The sequence below is a fragment of the Bemisia tabaci genome, chromosome 5 (genome assembly GCF_918797505.1).
Source record: "Bemisia tabaci chromosome 5, PGI_BMITA_v3".
In the NCBI taxonomy this organism is placed as follows: domain Eukaryota; kingdom Metazoa; phylum Arthropoda; class Insecta; order Hemiptera; family Aleyrodidae; genus Bemisia; species Bemisia tabaci.
Genome location: NC_092797.1, coordinates 32,302,259 through 32,325,149, shown reverse-complemented (window position 1 = coordinate 32,325,149; position 22,891 = coordinate 32,302,259). Strand labels below are relative to the sequence as shown.

General features: G+C 36.6%; 2 protein-coding genes across 9 annotated transcripts in view; both read left to right on the top strand.

The window, feature by feature from the left end:
* Positions 1 to 38: 38 nt before the first annotated feature.
* Positions 39 to 20,461, top strand: LOC109037434 (uncharacterized). Of its 6 annotated transcripts, none has more exons than XM_019052102.2 (4): positions 39 to 189; positions 606 to 728; positions 2,312 to 2,434; positions 16,404 to 20,461. In XM_019052102.2, the coding sequence occupies exon 4, from the start codon at positions 16,427 to 16,429 to the stop codon at positions 19,310 to 19,312; it is 2,886 nt and encodes a 961-aa protein (XP_018907647.2). In that variant the 5' UTR covers positions 39 to 189; positions 606 to 728; positions 2,312 to 2,434; positions 16,404 to 16,426; the 3' UTR covers positions 19,313 to 20,461. The 6 variants fall into 6 exon arrangements, with proteins under 6 accessions (XP_018907647.2, XP_018907646.2, XP_018907645.2 ...); XM_019052101.2 differs by having other exon boundaries at positions 16,400 to 20,461; XM_019052100.2 differs by lacking the exon at positions 16,404 to 20,461 and adding an exon at positions 6,097 to 12,063.
* A 237-nt stretch (positions 20,462 to 20,698) lies between these two features.
* LOC109037453 (uncharacterized) overlaps positions 20,699 to 22,891 on the top strand; it is a 35,933-nt gene continuing 33,740 nt past the window's right edge. The window contains exon 1 of one of the 3 annotated variants that reach the window (XM_072300571.1): positions 20,699 to 22,656. The gene's annotated coding sequence lies outside the window, so the exon portion shown is untranslated. The remainder of the gene's footprint in view (positions 22,657 to 22,891) is intronic. The other 2 variants (XM_072300572.1, XM_072300573.1) reach the window with 2 other exon arrangements.

Here is a 22,891-nt window from a genome sequence, read left to right as displayed (position 1 = left end):
GTGACGAAATCGAAAATATCGAATTTATGATGACGTAGAAGAGAAAAAGCCGCCAAAACACAAATATCAACCTTTGAGCTGTTTGGTTTGAGCTGTGATGCACGTGCCGTTTTCGTAATTACAGTTACCACGGATTTTTTCTTTCCCATTTTACTATCTGATAATGAATTTCCTGTTCAACCGAAAAAAGTAAGCCACCTATGCTATATTATTCAATATTGGTGTTATTCATTCACCCAAAACGTAGCCTCGTCCGAGACAGCCAGCTAGCATACAGGTTCAGATTTGTTGAGGCATCTCGTCGAGGGACAGAAAGAATCTGAAGTTCAACTTTCCGTAAGTTTTGTCGCATTAAAACCTACCCGACTAACTGAAATCAATGATTTATTCGCTATGTTTCCCATTACTTTGTAAAGACTCTCGAAAGTTTACATTGTAAATCTCGCGGGTCCGTGCAAGGCGTAGACCTGCATCCAACGGACAAGCCCACATGCTGACGCTCTTGATTTTGTAACTTTTCTCCTGAAATGACACCAGTGTTCAAGTGAATTTCCCTCCTGAAACACAAATAATTGTTATTTTTCTTTATTTCTGTTATTTTCCAGATAGCTTTTAGAAGCATTTTTGAGCTGTCAATTCACCTTTCTCTAATCATTGGATTACGGAATTCATTTGCTCTAGGATGTATTTTCTGAACTACTGCCAAGAATACTAGAGATAACTTACAGGTAAACATTCCCCTACACCTCTCACCACTTTAACTTCATAAGCATCTGTTGCATGCCATTAATAGGGGTTGACAACTTTATCCACGAGGGCAGCCCTTTTGCAGGTCAGCCCATGTCAGAATCTTGTCCAAGTTTTTGAGTCCAATTTTCATCAGAATCAAACTCTTGTATGTACCGAAGTTGGCACTTTTGCTTGTTTTCTTTTTATCACATTATCCGCCCGGCATGAATTGGTCGCAATCTCATTATCGCACTGCCACCATGGGAGCACAAATTACCGAATTGAGAGGGTAGATTTCTAAAGTAATGGAATTTTTTTCTTTGCTTTCCAATCTTGTCATGATACAATGTGAAATCACAACTTAAGAGAGAAAGTGATTCATGTTACAAAAAGTGAGTGTCCAATGTTAGCTCTGAGCTACAAGGTCGTAAAGGACCCCACTTTTCCACATCCTCAGCGCGAATGACATCCCTGATCGTAGGTGGGTTAGCAGCCACTGTACATCTCTTCCTCTCCTCATAAATTCAGAACTTAATCCCACAGACAATCAGCGAGATCAGGCACACTCAGAATTCCAGAGACTATAGGCGGAGGAACGCATCCACAACACCAATTCAAATAAGTGCGCAACTGAGTACGCACACGTGGTGGTGGTACAGGCACGCTTACGTGGTGTTTGAAACATTGCAATGGATTTACATTTTTCAACTTAGAACATTGAACAGTTGTGTATGGTTTCATAAAACCAAGCTCCACTAGGTTAAAGTTCTAAACGAATTATAGTTTTTCAATCCTATGTTAACTCTTTTACCCTCTCCCACTACTGCCAGAGGCAAGTTATTGAAATACTGAGTAGTGTGGTAATTTAAATGTATCTCAGCTCTCCTCTATGTACTGAGATTTGAGGGAAATTTTTTCGGGAGATTTGTCTGTAGCTGTCGAGAGAGAGGCAAAGGGGAGAAAGTTTCAAGGGCAGATACAAAATTAGACAAGATATAATTTTCACATTATCGCGGAGAACAGAGGTAAACTGTATGTACCTAGTAATAACAGAGGTATATTACCCGTCCAGCATCTGTCAAAAATAATATAGCAAAAACATCGCCGAGATATTAATCCCTCCTTGAAACTGCTCAGAGTTCCAGCCTCGAAAGTTCCCCTCTGAATTTTGCCCCGCAAATTTGCTGTGACCTTGCCTAATGGATGCGTCAATGGGTGAGGTAATTTAAATTTTTTAAGAAAGTGATGAACTAGCTCAACCTTTTTCATCAACATATATCTGAAAATTGATTCTATTTATTTTGTAATCAACAGACCAGTGTTAGGTTTAAATACTAAGTGATTTTCAAAACTTAGCCATTTACCTAGGTACTCAAAATGTTTGATTTTTATCTTAAATTAATGCCGCACTGTGCGCTCACCATGTATGAAAATGAGCTAAATTTTAAGTCTTAAAATTTTTGAATTTTTTTAACTATGCATGAGCTATAGAAATAAGAAAGATATTTGTGTTGTAAAATTGGAGTAAGTTCTGATAAAACTGATAGTTTCAATAAATATCTCCATCTCTCCTTTTTTTCAGTTTTGGAATCCTTTTTCAGTCACATGACGAACTGTTCAACCAATTAAGTAGCAAGTAGTGCAATATTACTGTGTCCTTTCGGACAGCTGAATTTGAAGACAAATTTCTCAACTCCTTAAGTTGGTAAGTCAGAAATGATACAGTAAATAATTTATTATGGAATCAGAAAAAGGAGACCTCCCCACAATTTTTAGCAAAGCAGAAGAATAAACATGTGGGAAATATCTACAAATACACTGTGGTAGAGGAGTTCGCTTTTATGTCTCCAAATTTTTTTTGAGCTATCCTTAACTCAAGCAGAAACCAAGCGCTAGATGCAAAAAAGGCATTTCTTGGTTGCAAAGTCTCAGAATCTTCGGCAACGTCTCATACCTTAAAAGTAAAGCAAATGTGTGGAGTTCATTGAAACCTTTACTGAATTTTCTTCATGACTTTACAATGTTGAAAACGAAAAATTTCAAAAAATTCACCCAATAGTTTCCTCCTCAAATCATAAATTAGGAGAAGAGATTCTGAAACACTGCAACCAAGAAATGCCCTTTTTGCATCCAACGCCTCAATTAGAGAGGGGAGTCGGGAACTTTTTTCTTACTCAGTACAAGCTGCTTCTCAAGTAGCAGAGGTTGCAACAACTTGCAACAAAATCGTTTGATTCTTGCAACTAATGGATTGATGTGCAGATTGCCTACTCTCTCCCCCGAAGGAGCTATCATTGTTGGAACTAGTTGCAGTTAAGTTGAAACATGTTTCAACTTCAAAGTATTGCTGGTTGCCTATCTTTAGATTTTAAACAACTTCGGTTCAGCAATTTTGCAATCTCAGCAGGCTGCAACTTTGTCTTCCGATCAGATCGCCGAAAATCGGCACTTATCGACCAAAAGTTGACCGAAAGTTGAAACTTTGTTGCAACTAATACCATCATTGTTTCAACTTGTTGCAACTTTCACATTGAAAAATGCTACTTGGGTTAAGGCATGTAGCTTGTCCCTGAGCTTTATTGATAACTTAGAATAAAACCAGCCAGGAAGGTAACTGTTGGTTTCTCTCACGAGATCGTAAATTGTCTCATTTGGGACTACTTCCACAGGAAATCTGAAACAAGAGAGTGGAGGGAGGGTTATGGCTGCAAGGTAAAAGCAGGCAAAACCTTGAGCGTCGGGTATAGATTTCGGTGTAATATGGACCCTTTTGACTTTTGGGTACCCAGCGTGAAGAAAACTTGTTATTTTGTTTAGCAATGAAAAATTTTGACTGATCCATTTTTTCTCACTATATTTGTTTTAAAATGTTTATCAGATAATTTAATACATCATACTTATTACCCAAGTCATGTGACATTGCTCTGTGCACATAACCATTTTCTCTTTCCCTCAATATATATGAAAATCTGCATCTAATGCCAAATGACCCCAAGGCTGGGAGTGTGTACAGCAAAATATGACTTTGACTTGCTTCATTGCATAATGACTCTATGCACTCAATGTTTCCGGCAGCAGCTGCTGGAAAACATTCCTCTTTTCTGTCAACTTATATGTTTGAAAGTATCAGACCTTACAAAATTATTCAAGCCTTAAATTGTCTTGCACACACTCCATTGTATTTATTTGAGTCTATGGTTCCCAAACTCAGACTGCAGATAATTATGAAATCGAAGTCACATGTGCTGTCTTTATTTCTCTCTTTTTTTGGTCCTCTGCCTTTGCATTAATTTTGCAATGCAAATAACTCCTAAAGCTGTGACCATTTAAAACATGAAATATAAACTTTATCACCTAAGTACACCTTTCATCTCGTGAATGAAGTTCTGTGAACTTCCCTCAAATTTTAAAAAAATTACTTGTATAATATGTAGTCATATAATGTTGATATTAAGTTTTTGGAGGGAAAAACATGAGAAAAAATTAGCCTGATGGTGGTTAAATTAATCCAATTCGAAATTTGTATGTTTGTCATGGCAGTCACCCGGAATACTGTTATAAAGACGGTGTCATGATTTCAAGTCATACTTGGTTTGCACTAAAAAAAGTGTAATTAGCATTTAAACAATTTTCAACTAATTCTGAAATTGACAACAGCACCTGCCCGATCTTGGTTACGTGAAGCATCTTCAGCTGTCAGCACAAAGGCGAAATGATGAGTTATCAAACTAATTCTTTTTAACACTAAACATTGAAATTGAATGTACTTTTTTGAAATCTTTAAGACAAATGTCTAGAAGATGCTTTCTATTGATACAGAAGCAAAATTTTTTAGTGAAATCTTATCAATACTTAGACTTCACTTTCTGAGTTTCGTGATTAATCTCTTTTAAACTTTAGAATGCTCCAATAGTAAATTTCAAGAATTTTGGTGCACTTTCCAAAGGAAGTACTATTACATATTTTTGTATGTCCTTCTTGGCAAATTGTGCAAAATAAATCTCTAAGTCCTTTTCGGCAAATTATGCAAAATAAATCTCTTTGTGTAGTGGTATAGTTATCTTATTTTTCCCAGAAAAAGATGTTAAAAATAGCATTCAAAATTAGCAGGGCCATCTTCTCTCCTTATGATGGATGAAATGTCAACAGCGATTCAGAGACACTGCAACTGTGAAGTGGCCTTGCTGCACCAAATGCTTCAAGTATGGAGGAAAACAAAACCTCAAATTGAGGGCTGCAGAAATGTTAGCCTCCCTTTTTGATTTCATGAAGAAGCATTTGCCATAGTTCTTAACTGAAAAGCATGCCTTGATGTTTTGCTATTATTGCCATGGAGCAGAAAAAATCAATTCTCTGAAAGTTCAGTGGGTAAATCGGCACCTCATATTTGAGGGAGCTGTGGAGGCAATAGCCCTCCAATAAGATATTTGAATTATTGGAAATAATTATTAAAATAACTTACTGCTAATTTTGTACTATGTTGTGTTGTAAAACGGAATTATGTAGTGCAAAATTAAGAGGGTAATGTACCACACCAGATTTAAGAAGAGGTTGAAGTAAGGACAGCCCCCCCCCCCCTTTCCAAATACGGGGAAAAAAGGATGCCATAATTATGTGCTATTTAGTGCTACTCCAAAAAATGTTGTTCTGCAAAATTTGAGGGAGAAATATCGGCCCAAATAGGCGGAAAGAAAGGAAAGTTGTAGAAACAGCAATCCTTTCTTTTTTGAATCTCAGTGGAAAAGTAAAATTGTGTCCAATAATTTTTTGCCATTTCATGCTTTTTTGTGCTGCATAAAGAAAATTTTGTGCTGTGAAATTAGAAAGGGAAACACCAGCCCAAATTTGATCGACATGGAAAACGAGAGATCTTCATTGTGTAAGTGTTCCAAGAAAGTTACATTATAATTTCAAGAGAGTTGCATTTTTGAGAGCGTTGCATGATAATAGACACGTAAGATAAGGTGAATTCTTTTTTTCTCTTTTTCCCACAAGACTTACCGGTATGTCACGTGCGTAAGAAACTGGTTTACCTGTAACGTCCACCTCTTATCTCGTTTTGCCTCTCACCAGTTCAGAATGTGATCTTTTGTTAATAATTGGTACGTGTGGGATGAGCAATAATTAAAGCAGTAGGTACATTTGCCTGAAAGTGAGCCTAATTTAATTGAAGTATGAAAGATGAGAAATCATGGATAATGAAGACTCATGTAATAAATGATCTATGAAATGACTAGTAAGAAGAGGAGCTGGCTTTATCTTGAACACACATTCTTGGTAAAAACACAGGTTACTCAACTTCATTGTAGTGCTAGAGACTTATTTCCAAAACTTCTGTTCATTATTTTTCTGATTTGTTTTAGGTAGACAGGTGTAAATGATGTGGCTCGATGAAGAATATGCTGAGGAAGAGATTGATTCAGAATATGATGATGTGGAATCCGATGGAGATAAGGGATCAGAAGAAGATACATCCTATTTAGAACGTCATCAGAAGAGATCAGAAGATGATTTACGGTCGAAAATTTGGTCAATTCTGGAAAAATTTAAGAAGCCAGTTGCTTTTGCATTCAGTGCTGTAAATCCATCATTGCCAAACCCAGGCCTCCAGATTCTGCAACATGAAGTCATAGGGCTACCACTTTCAACACACGATGCCAAGATAATAATTTCTCAAGCCAGTCCCTCTCCCTTTGGTATGGGAGAAGAGACTTTAGTCGATGAATCAGTTCGGAAATGCTGGGAGCTTAATCCAGCCCAGTTTACTCTTGAAAATCCAGAATGGACTGAAGCCATGAAAACAATGGTAGACTCTGTCAGCTCAGGCCTCGGAATCGAGGGAGGTGAGGAGAAGATTGTTGCAGAACTAAATAAACTCCTCTTGTATGAACCAGGAGCATTCTTTAAAAAACACAAGGACTCAGAAAAAGCCCCTGCGATGTTCGGAACGCTTGTGGTTTGCCTACCTTCAGCACATAAAGGCGGGAAGCTCGTTTTGACTCATGGCGATGAGAAGTATGAGTTCGAAACAGCCGGATCATCACGTTTCAGCACATCTTTTGCTGGGTGGTACGCTGATATCACCCATGAAATACTCCCGGTGACATCAGGTTATCGCCTCATGTTGACCTACAATCTCATATGGCGAACTGATTTGAAAATTCCATCTTATGATATGGCCTGTGGGCAGGCTCAGAAACTGTGTATGTTGCTACAAGAGTATAATTTGCAGATCGAGAATGAAGATAGTAAATACCCTGCAATTTTATTGCATAAATTGAGTCACAAATACACACAAGCTAATCTCAAATTTAATCTACTGAAACCTCAAGATCTTTCTCAGGTTCAAACACTTTCAGAGGTATCCGCTAAACTTGGGTTCCATATTTACCTTGGAACATTAAAATTAAAAGTTGAGAGAGATGACGAGTGCTCAGACTTTGAAGAAAAGTCCCATGATTTGAAAAATTTAGTAGAACTTAACGGTAAGCTCCTTGTCCAGAACCTCGAATGTCCAGATGATTGCATAATTGATCCATCTCCTGAAGGTAAAAGGAAAGCAGACAAAGAAGAGCATCACGGTCCAACGGGCAATGAAGGTTGCCCCTCCACTTATTGGTACTACGATACTGTTGTAGTGCTTGTACCTCCCTCGAAGCAACTGGACTTCGTATTCCAATTCAGCACTGAAGGGAAAGTTATTGAACCAGTGTTTTTCAAACTAATGAAAACTTTCTCTGAGAATAAAGATAAAAAACATATGCTAAAGCAACTTTGTATGCTAGCTTTGAAGCAGAAACCTTACCGTAATAAATACGAATTGAACATGAATAATGAATATTCAAAGACTGTTCTCCCCTTCTATCAACAAGCCGCAGCCACTGCCTTAGATTTAGGTTGTCTTAAACTTTTTGACGAAGCGTGCACTAAAACAAAAAATGAAATTTTGCTAATTCTTGATATTCCTCATAGGCTAGGTCGTTTGGCTGCTGACAAAGGTTTGGCAACAGTGAAAGACCAGCTTATGAAAGGCGTGTGTTTTGCTTCTACCATTGAAAAAAAGGTCAAATTCCTCGAGTCAGTTTCCGAAGGCTTTGAGGCAGCTCTACAAGATCCAAGCACTTCTGAGAGGGCTAATCTAAAGAAATGGGCAGGTGAAGCTCTGTTCGAATCAGTTTCTCACTTTGAAATGAATACTAAAGCTGATTGTATATCATTGGTCAACCTATACAAGACTGTTGACTGGAGTCTATTTGCGTCTAAAACTATGCCAGTCATGATGAAAGCAGTACCAGTGGTCAGGATAAATTTCATCAATGAATTCATGTCAACTTTGCAACTGAAACTTACCAAGGAGCAGAGCTCTTTTATTGGTTCAATTATTGACAGTATATGGACAAAATTTGACTTTCAGTCAATTCAGACGGAATCAGCCACAGCAGGGAAAAAAATCGCCCTCACTGAAAGTGAACTAAACACTTTTTTGAAAAATATTGTCAAAATATTTTCCTCCGATTATCAAGAGACCACAATCATACCGGCAATGCTGAAATCAATACCCAATGCTTCAAAAAAGTGTTCGGAGCAATTTGTTTCATTAGCGCATAAGATCCTTAAAAATAAACTGTCCACTTTCAAATTATCAGCCAAAGTTGTAGCTCCACCCGCTTCTCACAAGTGTCTAATTCAAGCCCTTCTGACCAAATTTTTAAAGGAAAATGTCGGCTGCGAACCCCAAGCACCATCTAATTGGTCCCTTCCACCCCGATCTTCCTGCAGTTGCCCTGATTGCACGGTGATCAACAAGTTTTTGCAGGATGCTACAAAACAGAGTCTAGATTTTCCCTGTGCAGAACGTCGGCGATGTCATCTGTACCAAAATTTTACTAAACACAAAAAAGATGTAGAGACTACACACGAACAAGACTTTGATGTTGGGACCATTCGAACAGGAAGTCCTTTTATCTGGCGAATCACTAAACATCAAGATGGTTATGAAACAAGGAAGTCAGAATGGTTGAGAAAAGTTGAAGCTACTAAACGGACTCTTTCTATTTTAAGGAAGGATGAATTAGTGAACAGTAAATTGGAGACATATTTACAGCCATATCATGACAGTATAATGATGGTCAGTATCAAAGATCTCCCAGACTTGAAGTCCTTGGTTGCACTACCAAAAATACCTGAGGCAAGTCATATTGTACCACATTCTCTTCAGAATTCGACAGTTCAGCCTAGTCGTAAGAGAGAAGGAAGTAAGGTAGAAGCCTCAGAGGGTCAAACTATCAAGCGGCCCAAACCAGGAGTGGATCCTCTCTCATGAAAGATTTGAATGAGAGTTTTGCAAATATTTACCGCTTCTTCTTCATCTATTTTGAAAAATATGTTAATCTTTTGCACTAGATTGAAATTTTTGTATTCTGCAGTCCACTTTGAGTGGATGTATCAATTATTGAATTTCTAACTACAACAATTTCTAATAATTGCCCTCCTTAAATCTATTTTCGTGTTACCAGTTTTAATGCTGATTCAATTCTATATTTTTTTAATGTTCCGATTTTATTGTATGATATTCGTCTTGTTATTTTTTGTATGTTATACCATCACTGCTTGTTTAATTTTTTTCTTTGCGTTCTTGTCCTTGATCTTCAATTCAAACGCTATGTAAGAACCAAACCGATTGCTACTGATCTTCTGGCTCTAAGTCTAAGAAAGAAAGTTTAAAAAATTCCTTAGCTCTGCTTTAAATTCTTAGAAAAAAACCACCAAAATCTCTCTCCTATTCTTCTGCCTACTTTTAAATATGTGGTCTAAGTTATTACAGGTGGTTCTTACCACAGTGGATTTCAAGATATGAGCCATTTTATTGCTACCTAAAGAGAGTGTGCTGTTCTGAAGGGCACAACACAAAATTTCAGTACAGCAAAATCAGGAAAGAGCAGAAAATTATTTTATTTATTAGCTGTAGACCATTAGCTGTCTGGCTCTTTGTCAGTCTTGTAAGCTGACACTAGTGTGCGTTTTTGATGGTTTACCACCAACACATTTTTCTCCTCTAAATTTAGCTGTCGCACAGGGCATAGCTTTAGTGGAAAGTCTGCAATCATCAACATTAAACATTTCCTCTTCAAGGCAACTTTATCTATTTTTAGCCATGAAAATTTTATCAAGAAGTAATTTTTCAATGTTAGCTAACCTCCGACACAAGTTTTACATGGTTGTGTCACCACCAAAATAGTGAAGCAACCTAAACCTTAAATTATAATTCATAAGAAAATGCACCAGAAAGAGGGAGAAAGAGAAAAGGTAGAATGTGTTCCAGGCTCCTTCCTCAAAATGATTTTTAGAACTCCCTACCACGAATTACCTCTCCAACTTAATGAGGAATTACATAGTTATGACTTTTGTTCAAAGTTTTCTATGCTTACTAACACTTTATATCTAAATTGAAACATTCAAAAATCAGACTGTCGTCAGACAAGGGAATGACCCTGCTTCCATTTCAATCAACTTTACCTCCTGGAGTTGTACTCCACCGATTTCTCTATCTCCCTAATTTTTGTGTGCCCGTTACTTGAAACATTTTATGTTGAAGTCTCTTTTTAAGCTTAGTTGTAGTCGTGGATTTTCTTCATTAGTTAAACAGAACATATTTATCTTTGTTGCTCTTAATGAAATATTTTATGCTTCCAAGTTCCCTCTTGAAGTGCTGAGTCTTTAAAAATGTGTTTAAAATTGAGAAATCTTTAATAATTGTAAATGTTCTTGGAAAAAATAGATTCAAATTTATTACTGTTACCTGATCATTGCGTTAAATATTTAAAATTGTTAACAGTGTCCATTAGTGTTGTCCATTAATCTTATCTTCTAGTAAAATTCTCACTAGGGAAGTTTCAAAGTGATGTTTTTCCCTTTGGTGCTTACATTGGTGCTAGAATTTAGGCACCATTCATCTGTTTAGCCACACTCTGTCAGATTTTTTTTTCCGCCCATAATGTGTTGTCAAAAAAATATTGTAAAGGTGAACGTTTTTCTTTTAAAGAAATCCAATTGTGGTAATTTCATAAATTTGGTTCTCGTGAAGATTATTGTAGTAGTAAAAATTATCTCAATTAAAAGGACGAGTAATGAAGCAACCAATCATTAATTCAAACAAGAAAAAACAGGGGAAAATGCGTGCGGGTTGTGCAGAACATGCTGTCTCAGCTGCCAAGTAACAGTTCTCGTACATACAAGTCATCCAAAATTGTCAGAGTGAATAACATATCCAGTACACCAGAGCTGGCGTTTACCAGTGAGGTTACCCAGACTTCAGTGTTGTCAAATTAAATGTGTATTTGGTAGGGTATTTAAAAAAGATTAGAAGCCTGTGCAGAAGGGGTCTACCTATATGTACCTAAAAAAAGCACGTGAAGGGATATATTCTCGCTGCATCTCAAGCCAAAATTTTGCATTTTTTCATGGTCGAAATGAAGAATTATCCAGGTAAAATTTTATGTAATCCAACCAAAAATCTGCACCGAAGTTAACCTGAATCTTAAGAACAAAATATAGTTTTGAAAGAAGACATGTACCTCAAGATTCCAAACATAACTCAATTCTTAATTATTAGCCTTATCAATAAATATGTTGCAATGATTATGTAATAGTTTTGGCGTAAAGAATTTGTGAGCATTTTAAGAATAAGTTTATTTTGCATGTATTTTTGTATTTGTTTGTGAATATTTGTTTTTTACAAAAACTATTCATGCTTCCGCCCCTATTATATCTCAAAATTTTCCCAAGTGTTTATTCGCTGCTCTTTTTAAAATTTGCACTGTGAAGTTTTGATTTTTAATACATAGATGAAACAGTAGTCCTCACCTCCTAATATTCCAATTAGTTTCTCATTACCGTCAGAGTTGAACATTATTTATGTTCTGAACTTTTCCTCATTTTATAAACCTGATTGATTAAGTGCTATTCTTCTGAAATTGCTACGTGTTGCCTTTCAAAAGAGAATTCCTTCTGCCAAGTATTGAGTTGAGTGATTCGTTCTTCTAATAATTGCTATGAAAACATTCCATAAGATTGAATAGGGAACGTGCTTAGATTACCTATTTTATTCTTACCCAAGAACTTCTAGACATCAGCGAATTCTTGACAAATACACTTAACGTGCTTCCCTCTTTTGCTGTATCTCAAATATATGTGTTTTATAATTCAATGTTAACCGTACATATTATTAAGATAATATTTTTATAATTATTTACTTTTCTTTTCAACTCTCAATTTTTCTTATGTTTTATCGTCTGTTTTACTTTTTTTCATAAAGTATAATTTCGATTTATGAAATTGGTTTTAAATCATTTTAGTTCTTTTTTTCATAATCAAAACCCTCTTTGAAGATACAATAACTCCTTGCCTCAATAATATATTATTGAAAAGAGGGAACTGCTTTAAGCCTTGCATTCCTAGGAAAAAGAAGTAAGGTGATATCACATCTGCGGGTCGATTGTTGAGTCGTTATCGAATGACCTTGATCGATATATAGCATTGTGAAGATAGGGATTTATCGATCGAGATCATTCGATAACGATTCAACAATCGACCTGCAGGTATCTGGAGAATTAGTTGTACTGTTAGGTATTTTCTACTTTGAAGTGGGCTGTTAAACTTTCTGACACCAATTCCAAAAATTTGAGACTGTTCTCCAAGTATGATCTTACTTATTTGAGAGCAGTGCGGAAGTAGTTCGTAGAGAACTTGAAAATATTTTTCCTAAAAAATGCAATGCAAATTTTCAGCTCCTATTTTATTTTTCTGAAGAGAAACAAGCCAAGTTTATAAATTGAACTTCATACTGAATATTCTGCTAACAGAGGAGAAAAATTACGGAAGTTTTCAAGAAATTATGTTGCGTAGTTTCCCTCAGAAAAAATTAAGTACAACCGAAAGTCTGCAGCATCACAAACGGAGATACTTAAGTTGAATCCAAGGTTAGATTAGGGTTAATTTAAGATCAGAGATAGTGCCACCAGTCACCCTTAAGAATATCACCTTCATTCGACGATTATTGAAATAGGTAATATTGATCGAATTACAAAAAGCAGATCCACAAGATATAGATTATTTTTTGTTTGATTTTTTTAGCCAAAAATATTGACAATTAGAATTAAAAGCGCTGAGAAAGTATGGCTGAAACTTTCAGCTCAGCGGCGACGGCTGAGCGCGCAACTGCAATCCCTCATGTTCTATCTCTCTTTCGCCCACTGCCGCAATGGGAATTACCCTCCGCCGTAGTTTCGACTTTATTTTAGTGAATTTAAGAAGATTTTTTTACTGAGTGTTCCTCAAGTATGTTGGTATATCCCCTGGATCCGCAATCTTGAATAAATAGTACGGTTTTTATTTTTTTGGCAAACATATACGGCTAACTGGAGCAGCGCGATGTGGTGGCCAAATCGCGAAGTTTGAAGTCTAGATTTACCTCAGTTGGTTTTGCGCCTCGTTCATTGATATGGTTCCTTGGCATAATCTACAGATTGCTTTGAAGTGAAGATGACAATTTTAAGTCCAACATCTTTTTTAAAAGATGCCATAGGTAGACTTTAATCATAAGTAAGGCTGATGGAGGTTTTTCACCAATATTTTTGATCAACAAATCCGTACTAGATCTTTTAGAAACCCCAACTGAAAGCAGGAGTAGGTTCTTCGGGAGGACTTACATAATATCGCCCTTACAGTGTGTGTATTATGTACAGACATCATATCCAGGTCTGGTGACTGAAAAAAGAAAGAATGTAGGGGAGGGATAAATTCTCAAATATGAATTGCCCTTTCCATAGAGTATATAACGAATATGCTGAGGTTACAACCTCTCGCTGCAAGCTCTGGTGTCTTAATCAGGGATAGTACCTAGGGCCTAAATTTTCTAATAGATTTTGGCAAACTCTCATTTTAAAAAATTGAAAGCCTAATAATTTCCTGGAAATCTGGATGTCCATGTAAAATGCAAAAAATCAAGGAAATCACACTGGTAAATTTCCAGAATTAGGAATGAATCCATATCATAGCTTTGTTTTTGTAGGGAAGATAGGATTAAAACATTTTAAAAGCTCTGGGTGGCGTTTCTTGGACCTAACTGGTAAATTTTGGATTTTCAAGAACATATTAACATCCATTACTTATACATTATTATCAAACGGAAACCTCAGAAATTCTTTTTATTGTTAATATAGGTACCTACAGGGAACAAACTGGAATAATTTTCGGCACCAATGAGTTTATTGGATTTACTTATGAGAATCAATGCTATTTCTGAGTTTGAGACTTCTTTGAAAGAGAATTCAAACAAATCTCAATTTCTTTCAAAAATTTACAGGTTGCTATACTTAAATTGCTATCTCTAGATAAAATTGTTGCTACTGCATTGGAATGTTGTGTGTGTTGCTTTCCTAACAATTGGAAGGGTTCAGCTTGTATGTAAAAATTCATTGCAGAAAAAGAGAAATAACAAGTTTCGATCTTACCTACTCTACATTGCAAAGAGGTGTGTGAAAAAACGGCCAAAAATGCCTCAAGGCATTTTCGAATTTTGATCGCTTGGGGTGATACAGTAGCTTCCCAGACGCCCAAAACCGGTCGCCGTTTTGCTTAGAAGCGCCGGGTTGCGACGTTGCCATTTTTTAAAGTGGAAACCTTTAAAAATTCATATCTCCGCCGCATCTCAACCGATTTCAATGAACTTTTTTTTAAAATGTTCCTCTTAAATAGAGCTTTCTAGTGGTATATAGTTTTCTGGGGCTTACTTGGCTTTAAGTGGCACTTACGCGGTTTTAGCACTTCTTGATAGACACAAAAATGTAGTTTTTATTTTACCACGATCGTGGAATCGACGGAATCTAAACAAAAACCAGTCTAAATGAAAGTTCAGATTCTCACCTTTCTAACGAGCACAAGATCATCCCGGGGAAACGTTTAGTTTCCGAGATATGACCGCTCAAAGTTGGTCACATGCGCTTTTGCGCAATGTGAATGCGCCTTATCACTAAGTCATTCGCGAACTGGGGGTCCCTTATGTTCAATTTACGTTGAAATAATTACACAGAGCAGTAAGGTGTACAACACGAGCCGTATTTTCACCTTCGGCTGCTGATGTGCGACGTTGCCATTTTTTAAAGTGGAAACCTTTAAAAATGCATAACTCCGCTGCATTTCAACCGATTTCATTGAACTTTTTTTTAAAATGTTCCTCTTAAATAGAGCTCTCTAACGGTATTTAGGTCTCTGGATTTTATTGACTTCAAGGCGGCACTTAGGTTGTTTATATGGTTCTTTGCACAGATTATTCATATAAATAATTGAGTTGCTATTTTTTTTTCTTTTTTTTTTCGGAAGGGGGTCTGTATTTCCCCCGATTTTTTTTAACATTCAAACTAGATCGGAAGATCATCATCGCTTAAAGTATAATGCAAAAATCTTGGTAAATTAACAACACCAACTTCCCTTGTACAATAAGAGCGTCGCTTTCAATATTTGTACACGTAAGAATAGTGATTAAAAGAATCCCTTTTTTCAAAGTTTTTTCTTTTAAATTTTGCCATTTCAAACCCTCCCACAACCCGCCGAAAAAAAAAATAAATAAAAAATAAAAAGTAGCAACACCATTTTCTATATGAAAAATCTCTGCAAAGAACCATATAAACAACCTAAGTGCCGCCTTGAAGTCAATAAAATCCAGAGACCTAAATACCGTTAGAGAGCTCTATTTAAGAGGAACATTTTAAAAAAAAGTTCAATGAAATCGGTTGAAATGCAGCGGAGTTATGCATTTTTAAAGGTTTCCACTTTAAAAAATGGCAACGTCGCACATCAGCAGCCGAAGGTGAAAATACGGCTCGTGTTGTACACCTTACTGCTCTGTGTAATTATTTCAACGTAAATTGAACGTAAGGGACCCCTAGTTCGCGAATGACTTAGTGATAAGGCGCATTCACATTGCGCAAAAGCGCATGTGACCAACTTTGAGCGGTCATATCTCGGAAACTAAACGTTTCCCCGGGATGATCTTGTGCTCGTTAGAAAGGTGAGAATCTGAACTTTCATTTAGACTGGTTTTTGTTTAGATTCCGTCGATTCCACGATCGTGGTAAAATAAAAACTACATTTTTGTGTCTATCAAGAAGTGCTAAAACCGCGTAAGTGCCACTTAAAGCCAAGTAAGCCCCAGAAAACTATACACCACTAGAAAGCTCTATTTAAGAGGAACATTTTAAAAAAAAAGTTCATTGAAATCGGTTGAGATGCGGCGGAGATATGAATTTTTAAAGGTTTCCACTTTAAAAAATGGCAACGTCGCAACCCGGCGCTTCTAAGCAAAACGGCGACCGGTTTTGGGCGTCTGGGAAGCTACTGTATCACCCCAAGCGATCAAAATTCGAAAATGCCTTGAGGCATTTTTGGCCGTTTTTTCACACACCTCTTTATTATCTCTTCCATACATAGAACTCATTTTATCAATTTTATAAAATCTATATTATATGTCCAAGTAAAGTAATACTATTGCAATTTCATGGTAGTAAATCTTTAATTTGCTTTCCTTAAATTACAACTTTATTTTAATATTCTTTTTTGAAAATTGCTACTGAGTACCTAATTTCCCACTAATGACGATTTAACCCTGTTCTAGGTAGACAAGTTCATGTCACACTGAACCATGATGAGACCTTGGCACAGGAAAAATCAATATCTTGAATCTCATGAAGATGAGAGTGATACCGAATCTGAGGAACTATTAGATTCAGAGAACGATTTACCATCCATGATCTGGTCAACTTTGCAAAAATTGAAGACTCCGGTCGCTTTCGCATTCAGTGCGGTCAACCCGTCGCTGCCAAATCCAGGCCTCCACCTTTTACGCCATGGAGTCATTGGTCTTCCGCTTTCAACTGATGAAGCGAAAAAAATCATTTCAGAAGCCAGTCCTTCTCCTTTTGGGAGAGGAGAAGAGACAATAGTCGATAATTCAGTTAGGAAATGCTGGGAGCTAAATCCAACTCAGTTTTCTCTCGAAAATCCAGCGTGGGATCAAGCTTTGAAAGTAATATTGGACTCAGTCAGCAAGGGACTTGGTATTTCTAAAGGAGCAGAAAAGATATCAGCAGAATTGTACAAGCTTCTTTTGTACGAGTCGGGAGCTTTCTTTAAGGCCCACACAGACAGCGAGAAAGGCCTGGGCATGTTCGCCACCCTTGTGGTATGCTTGCCCTCATCCCATGAAGGAGGGAGGCTCGTTTTAACCCATGACAATGAAAAGTATGAGTTTGAGACGGCACTATCTTCTAAGTTCAGCACATCATATGCTGCATGGTATGCGGACATTCGTCATGAAGTATTACCGGTAACGTCTGGGTATCGGCTCATGCTAGTTTATAATCTCATGCGACCCTCTGACTTTGTGGTGCCATCATATAATCTTGCTTGTGAGCGAGTTCAAAAACTGTCCACACTGCTTCAACAGTATGATTTGCAACTTGAAAGTGGAGATGGTACATTGCCTCCCTTTTTGTTGCATAGACTGAAACATAAATACACCCAGGCTAATCTGAAATTTAATTTGCTCAAAAGCCAAGATCTCAATCAAGCTCTGGTCCTAAAACAATTATCAATTGAACTTGGTTTTGAAATGTATCTTGCAACTCTAGAGTTAACAATCAATGGGGATGATGGATGTGATAGTTTTGAAGAAATACAAAGATCTCAAAAATTGCAAAACATTGTAGAGCTCGATGGTAACCTCGTCGTTAAGAGTCTTTTTTGCTCAGATAATGCCTTAATTGATCCGACGCCGCAAGATGAAGCAGGGGAGGCAGACGAAGAAGATCATGAAGGTCCGACAGGAAACGCCGGGTGCCCTGCAACTTATTGGTACCGTGATACCACCGTTATACTTATCCCTCCTTCTAAGCAACTGGATTTTGCCTTTCATATGGAGTCTTATGGCGATGTTATTGAGCCTTTGTTCTCCAAGCTGATAGAGAAATATTCTCAGAATCCTACTCAAAAACAAAAGCTAGAACATCTTTGTGAATTAGCTTTGAAACGCAAAGGACAATATGGAAGGGATCTTGATTATTTGAGAGCCATTCCACCTTTCTTCCAAAAAGCAGCTGCCACGGCTTTAAACGCAGGACTGTTTGAACTTTTCGATGAAGCATGCACCAAGACGACAAATAAAATTATGCTTTTGCATGATTTTCCTCGAATACTAGGTTGCTGGGCTGCAAAGAGAGGTTTTGTTACCATGAGCGACAAATTGTCAAGAGCTCTGTCAGCAGCATCTTCCATTGCTGAACAAATAAACTTCCTAAGATCAGTTACTAATGGTTTTGAGGCAGGTTTGCAAGATCCATGTTCTGCCGAAGTAGCAAACTTCAAACAGTGGTCCGACAAAGCACTGTTATCAGCAATTTCACAAATCACAACGCTCACAAAAGCAGACGGAATATCACTGGGACAGCTTCCCAAAACTATGGACTGGAAGTTGTACCAATCAAACTTGATGCCTTCCATTCAGAGAGCAGCAAAAGTTGTGAAAATTTCGTTCACAAATACATTTTTGTCATCCTGTCAGCATGAACTTATCCAAGAACAGAAATCATTCATTGAGTATATCATTCAAAGCATCTGGGAAGATTTTATTTTTGACTTTACACAGCCAGGATCTGTTGTAAATTTTCCAGTCAACAAGGAGGAAATTAACGCAAGTGACTGTAACCACATAATTGAAAATACTAGCAGAATATTATCTCCTGAATACGTCGAGGCTGTAGTAATACCAGCCATGACTAATGCAATTCTGACTGCCTCAAAGAAGTGTTCTCATGAATTATTCGTCGAGCTAGTACGTATGATCCTTAAAAACGAGCTAGCAGGTTTCAGGTTTCCAACTACTGATTCAGAACCACCAACATCGCATAAATGCTTTGTTCAAGCTCTTTTAATAAAATTTCTCATCAATGATGTCGGTTTTGAACCTCAAGTACAAAATAGTTTGTCTATTCCACCTCGGTCTTGCAAGTGTAAAGACTGCTCAGTTGTGAACAACTTTTTACTGAATCCCACACAGAAACGTTTAGATTTTCCATGCTCAAAGGCTCGCAGATATCATCTTCACCAGAACTTCACAAATTGCAGTAACTTATGTTATAATGTGGTGACTATTCGCTCTTGCGACCCTAACATCTGGCGAATTACAAAAAACCACCAACAATGTTACAAAAATGCAAGGGATGTTTGGTTAAAGAAGACTGTAACAACTGTTCAAACTTTAGCAGTGTTGGAAAATGATGAACAAGTAAAAGGCAAACTGGAAATGTACCTGCAACCGTATTATGACGTTATTATGAATGCAAAAATCAAAGAACTCCCTAATTTAAAGCATTTGATTACAACACATGGGGCAAGTAACCATGGAGGCCCTGCCGACAATCTCAGGATTGATCATATCGGTCAAGTAGGTCACAAACGAAGTGGAACTGAGATCGAACTTCAAAATTGTGAGACAATCAAGCGCAGTAGAGAAGGGGCTCTGAATATTTAAAACCTTACCATAAATTTTATGTCAATTATTTTCTATTTTGACCATTTATCCTATGAAAGCAATATCATTCTGCTCTAATTTGGTTTGATACATTTTATACCTTTGTTTAGTTGTCAGTGGGATTTATGCCTCGCATTAAATAAAATCTCAATTTATAGAAAGCTAATTTTTCTCCTGTTTAAAATGGTTTACTTTTTTATCTGTGCACAATTTTTTTTATTATTTTCTTTTTTTAATGAGTTAATGACTGGTTTCTTTACTATTTTGATTGTGAGCCTCACCTTGAAAACTTACTTAAAGACTCAATTCTTGTTCATTAGATGTTTCAATATTGTACAAAAGAGAAAACCCTCTCCTGATCTGACTATCCCTGGAACTTTCGTAAGAGATACCTTTGTGAATTTTGAGATCCCAAAAACAGGGGATAGCCCTTTTGAAATTTCTTGAAGAAACAGAACGTAACTCCGACGCAAATGAAGGCAACAATGCTCTCTTAAGTTCCAATTATTGAAATAGCTGCTCTATCCTTTGCTACGATTGATTGATGTAAATGCGTCACAGGATAATTAGGAACTTCAGGTAGTTTTTTAAGTAGACACTAAGAGATATTTTCGTGAATTCATGCTTTAGTATTTATGTTTTTCTTATATTTTTATTCGCTCACCAAATCAGAAAATCCCTTGCATTTGAAGAAATTTTTCGTTTGAATACCAAAAGAAAGCAAATATTACTCACCTATGATTCTTAAATTTGTGAATTAGCATTCTTGAAATGTGCTACTACACAAAAGTGTTACTGAAATTTTGTATCCAGTGTAATTCTTCCCTTTTTTAACTCTAAAAATGATTTAGACCAGAGCCTCCTGTCAAAAACTCATGGTTCTCAGATTTTTCATTGCTATCATAAGTTCTGCGTTTTCAGCAACAGTTAGAGGCAGACCAGTTGGAAATTTTAGATTTATTTTTTAAATTCTTATATTTTCCCCCATAAAATTGTTTCTAGTATTTAATGTTTGTACTTGGTACTATTATATCTCTATTATTATTATGATGATACATTTTTTTTTGTAACGTAATAAGTTCTTCAGTTATATTCCTGTCATGTTATTTTTCTTCATAACGTTTACTTTCCGCATCCAGTCCAGAATATATGAATGTTAGCAGTGGAATAAGTTTTTATTTTTTGTTTTTCATCTCTTTTTAAAGCAAACCTCTGGCCAGAATTTCTGGAATTGAACAATTATCCCCGCCAACATGTCTGAAATGTTGAATATATTTCTAAAATATTCTATTGAAGTAGAGAATACTCATACTTGATAACTTTATTTATGAATTGTTTTTCCAGTTTCTTTGGATCATTCTCATATGAACAACACCTCTAAACTCATTTTCTTTGAATACTGTATGGGTAAAATGATCCATTAGTATGGATAACTCCATTTATGAATTTATTCCGCAATATAATTCATTAGTGCATTCATCAAGTCGGGAATATAAAACCATTCAGCAGTAATATTTTCAAATACAGTACTTTTATTTATGAGCACTTTTACAGTCTGTATCTGCATTTTCAATTTAACTGTGAGTGGAAATGAAGACATGAAGTCCAGAGTAAGCCTAGGTTTGACCTTTAAAATTTAAATTGATTTGCTCTGGGTTCTTGGGGTGGTCAAACTGGCGTCCAATCGATCGCATTGGATAAGTAAAAAATCTCGGCAGATTTTGAATTTTTATGCAGGAGAAGGACGATAGCTGCTAAGCATGAGCCTAAAAAATTCTCAGTCAAAAATTTAGAAAATTCGAAGAAATGGAAGCAAGATTTTCTTTAAGAAAAAAGTCACATTCAATACAATGGTTAATTGCTGTTTTTTCCGGATAGAATCTTACTTTCATTTTTCTGAACTTTCCAAATTTTTCGGTTGAGAATGGCGATTCTCCTTCTTTCTTCCTTTTTTTAGGCAAAAGAGTCAAAAGCTGCTGAGATTTTTGGCTTAATCGATATGATATATTGCACGCCATTTCGACGACTTAAAGATCTGAGTATGAATCATCTCAATAATTTTACTTCTTTAACTTCAGAATCGGATTAAATGACATTGAGTCAGTGCGCTAATTTTTTTCTGAAGTCCGAGGAACATCAGTAGTAAAAAAAGGGTGCTTATATTCTGGACTCTCAAACCAAAAACCTAAATCTAATCGGAATTTAGGTAGAGTTTATCTATAAACATTAAAAGACACCTAGTATGGTAAGGCTGCCTCTATCAGGGCACATAAGCACAGGTCTCGAGGGGAGAGAAATGTAGTCAGGCACTCATCCCAGTCGCCAAGGAGATGAAAGTTCCATCAATCCCCACTGTATGGCTTGCACTTCAAATTTTGAAAATTTTCAATGAGATACCCCGAAACTCTCCTTGGTAAAGGTCGCATCGGCTATGCCCTCTCTATATGCACCTCTCCCTCAGGATACATTCAAGTATGTTTCTGTGTATGTATGAGGCATTATGCCCAAAGACGCCCCTCATCAACACAAAAACACCGTATTAAATCATAGTTTTGGTATGTGCTAATCAAGCACAAGCAATTGCCTGGAATTTATTTTATCTGAGGAGCGAAAAATTTGCGTTTAATCCACATGATTTGACACAGTGATGTTTTGAACTTCAGAATAATTTTTATCTACTCAAGACGTGGACTCGTTAATTTCAAGAGTTATAATACTTGCCAAGCTGTAGGAAGTAGTTTCTGCATTGATCTTCAATAGTATCACAACAGCATAAGACTCGGATTTCTGATTTTTAAATTATTCAATTTTTATGTTTCATTTGTACACTGTAAAGCTCACTCATCCCATTCCACTCACACGTTTCCCATCATCAAGCACATAATCATCTCATCTACCCATCATCATTAACAAGAAGTTAAGAAAAAATGCCTCTGAACTGTCGAGGCATTCTGCAACACTACCTCATAATGTAAAATTGTCTATATTTCTCGTTGAGAAGGTAACAAAAATTCAAACAATAAAAAGAGAGAAAAAAGAAAAAAAAATAGTATCAAGAGATAAATAAAGTCAACCGAATCAATGTGTGGGAGTTTAGGGTTTTTTGCATACGGCGATAATAAGCGCTCGTGTGGAGCGACGTCCGTAAATTTGAATGTCGCGCTTAAATTTCAAATTACCCGCTATCTGATATTTCCCGCTCATTTTATTAGTTCCGCAGGATTCCGCCACAACATCCGGTGTTTTTCTGTTGATGTTCACGCACGTGCAAGATAAGCATAAAGCGCCATAAGCCAAAAGTTCATACAGCCATACCCAGAACTTCGTCTTCAGTTTTCAATTTGGTAAGGGTTTTAATTTTCAAATCGCTTCTTTACCTCTACACGCTGAATCTTTCGTAAGGAACGATTATAATCTCATCTGTTTCAATCAATGTTAAACTCCACCAGACAGGCTTGTAAGTAACTGAATCTGCTCAGTCAGACTCCACAGAGATTTTTTCTGAGTGAACTACCGAATCTTGTCTCGTAACTTTCCGAAGTTCGTGTAGACTTTTCAACTGATTGATAGTATTAGACT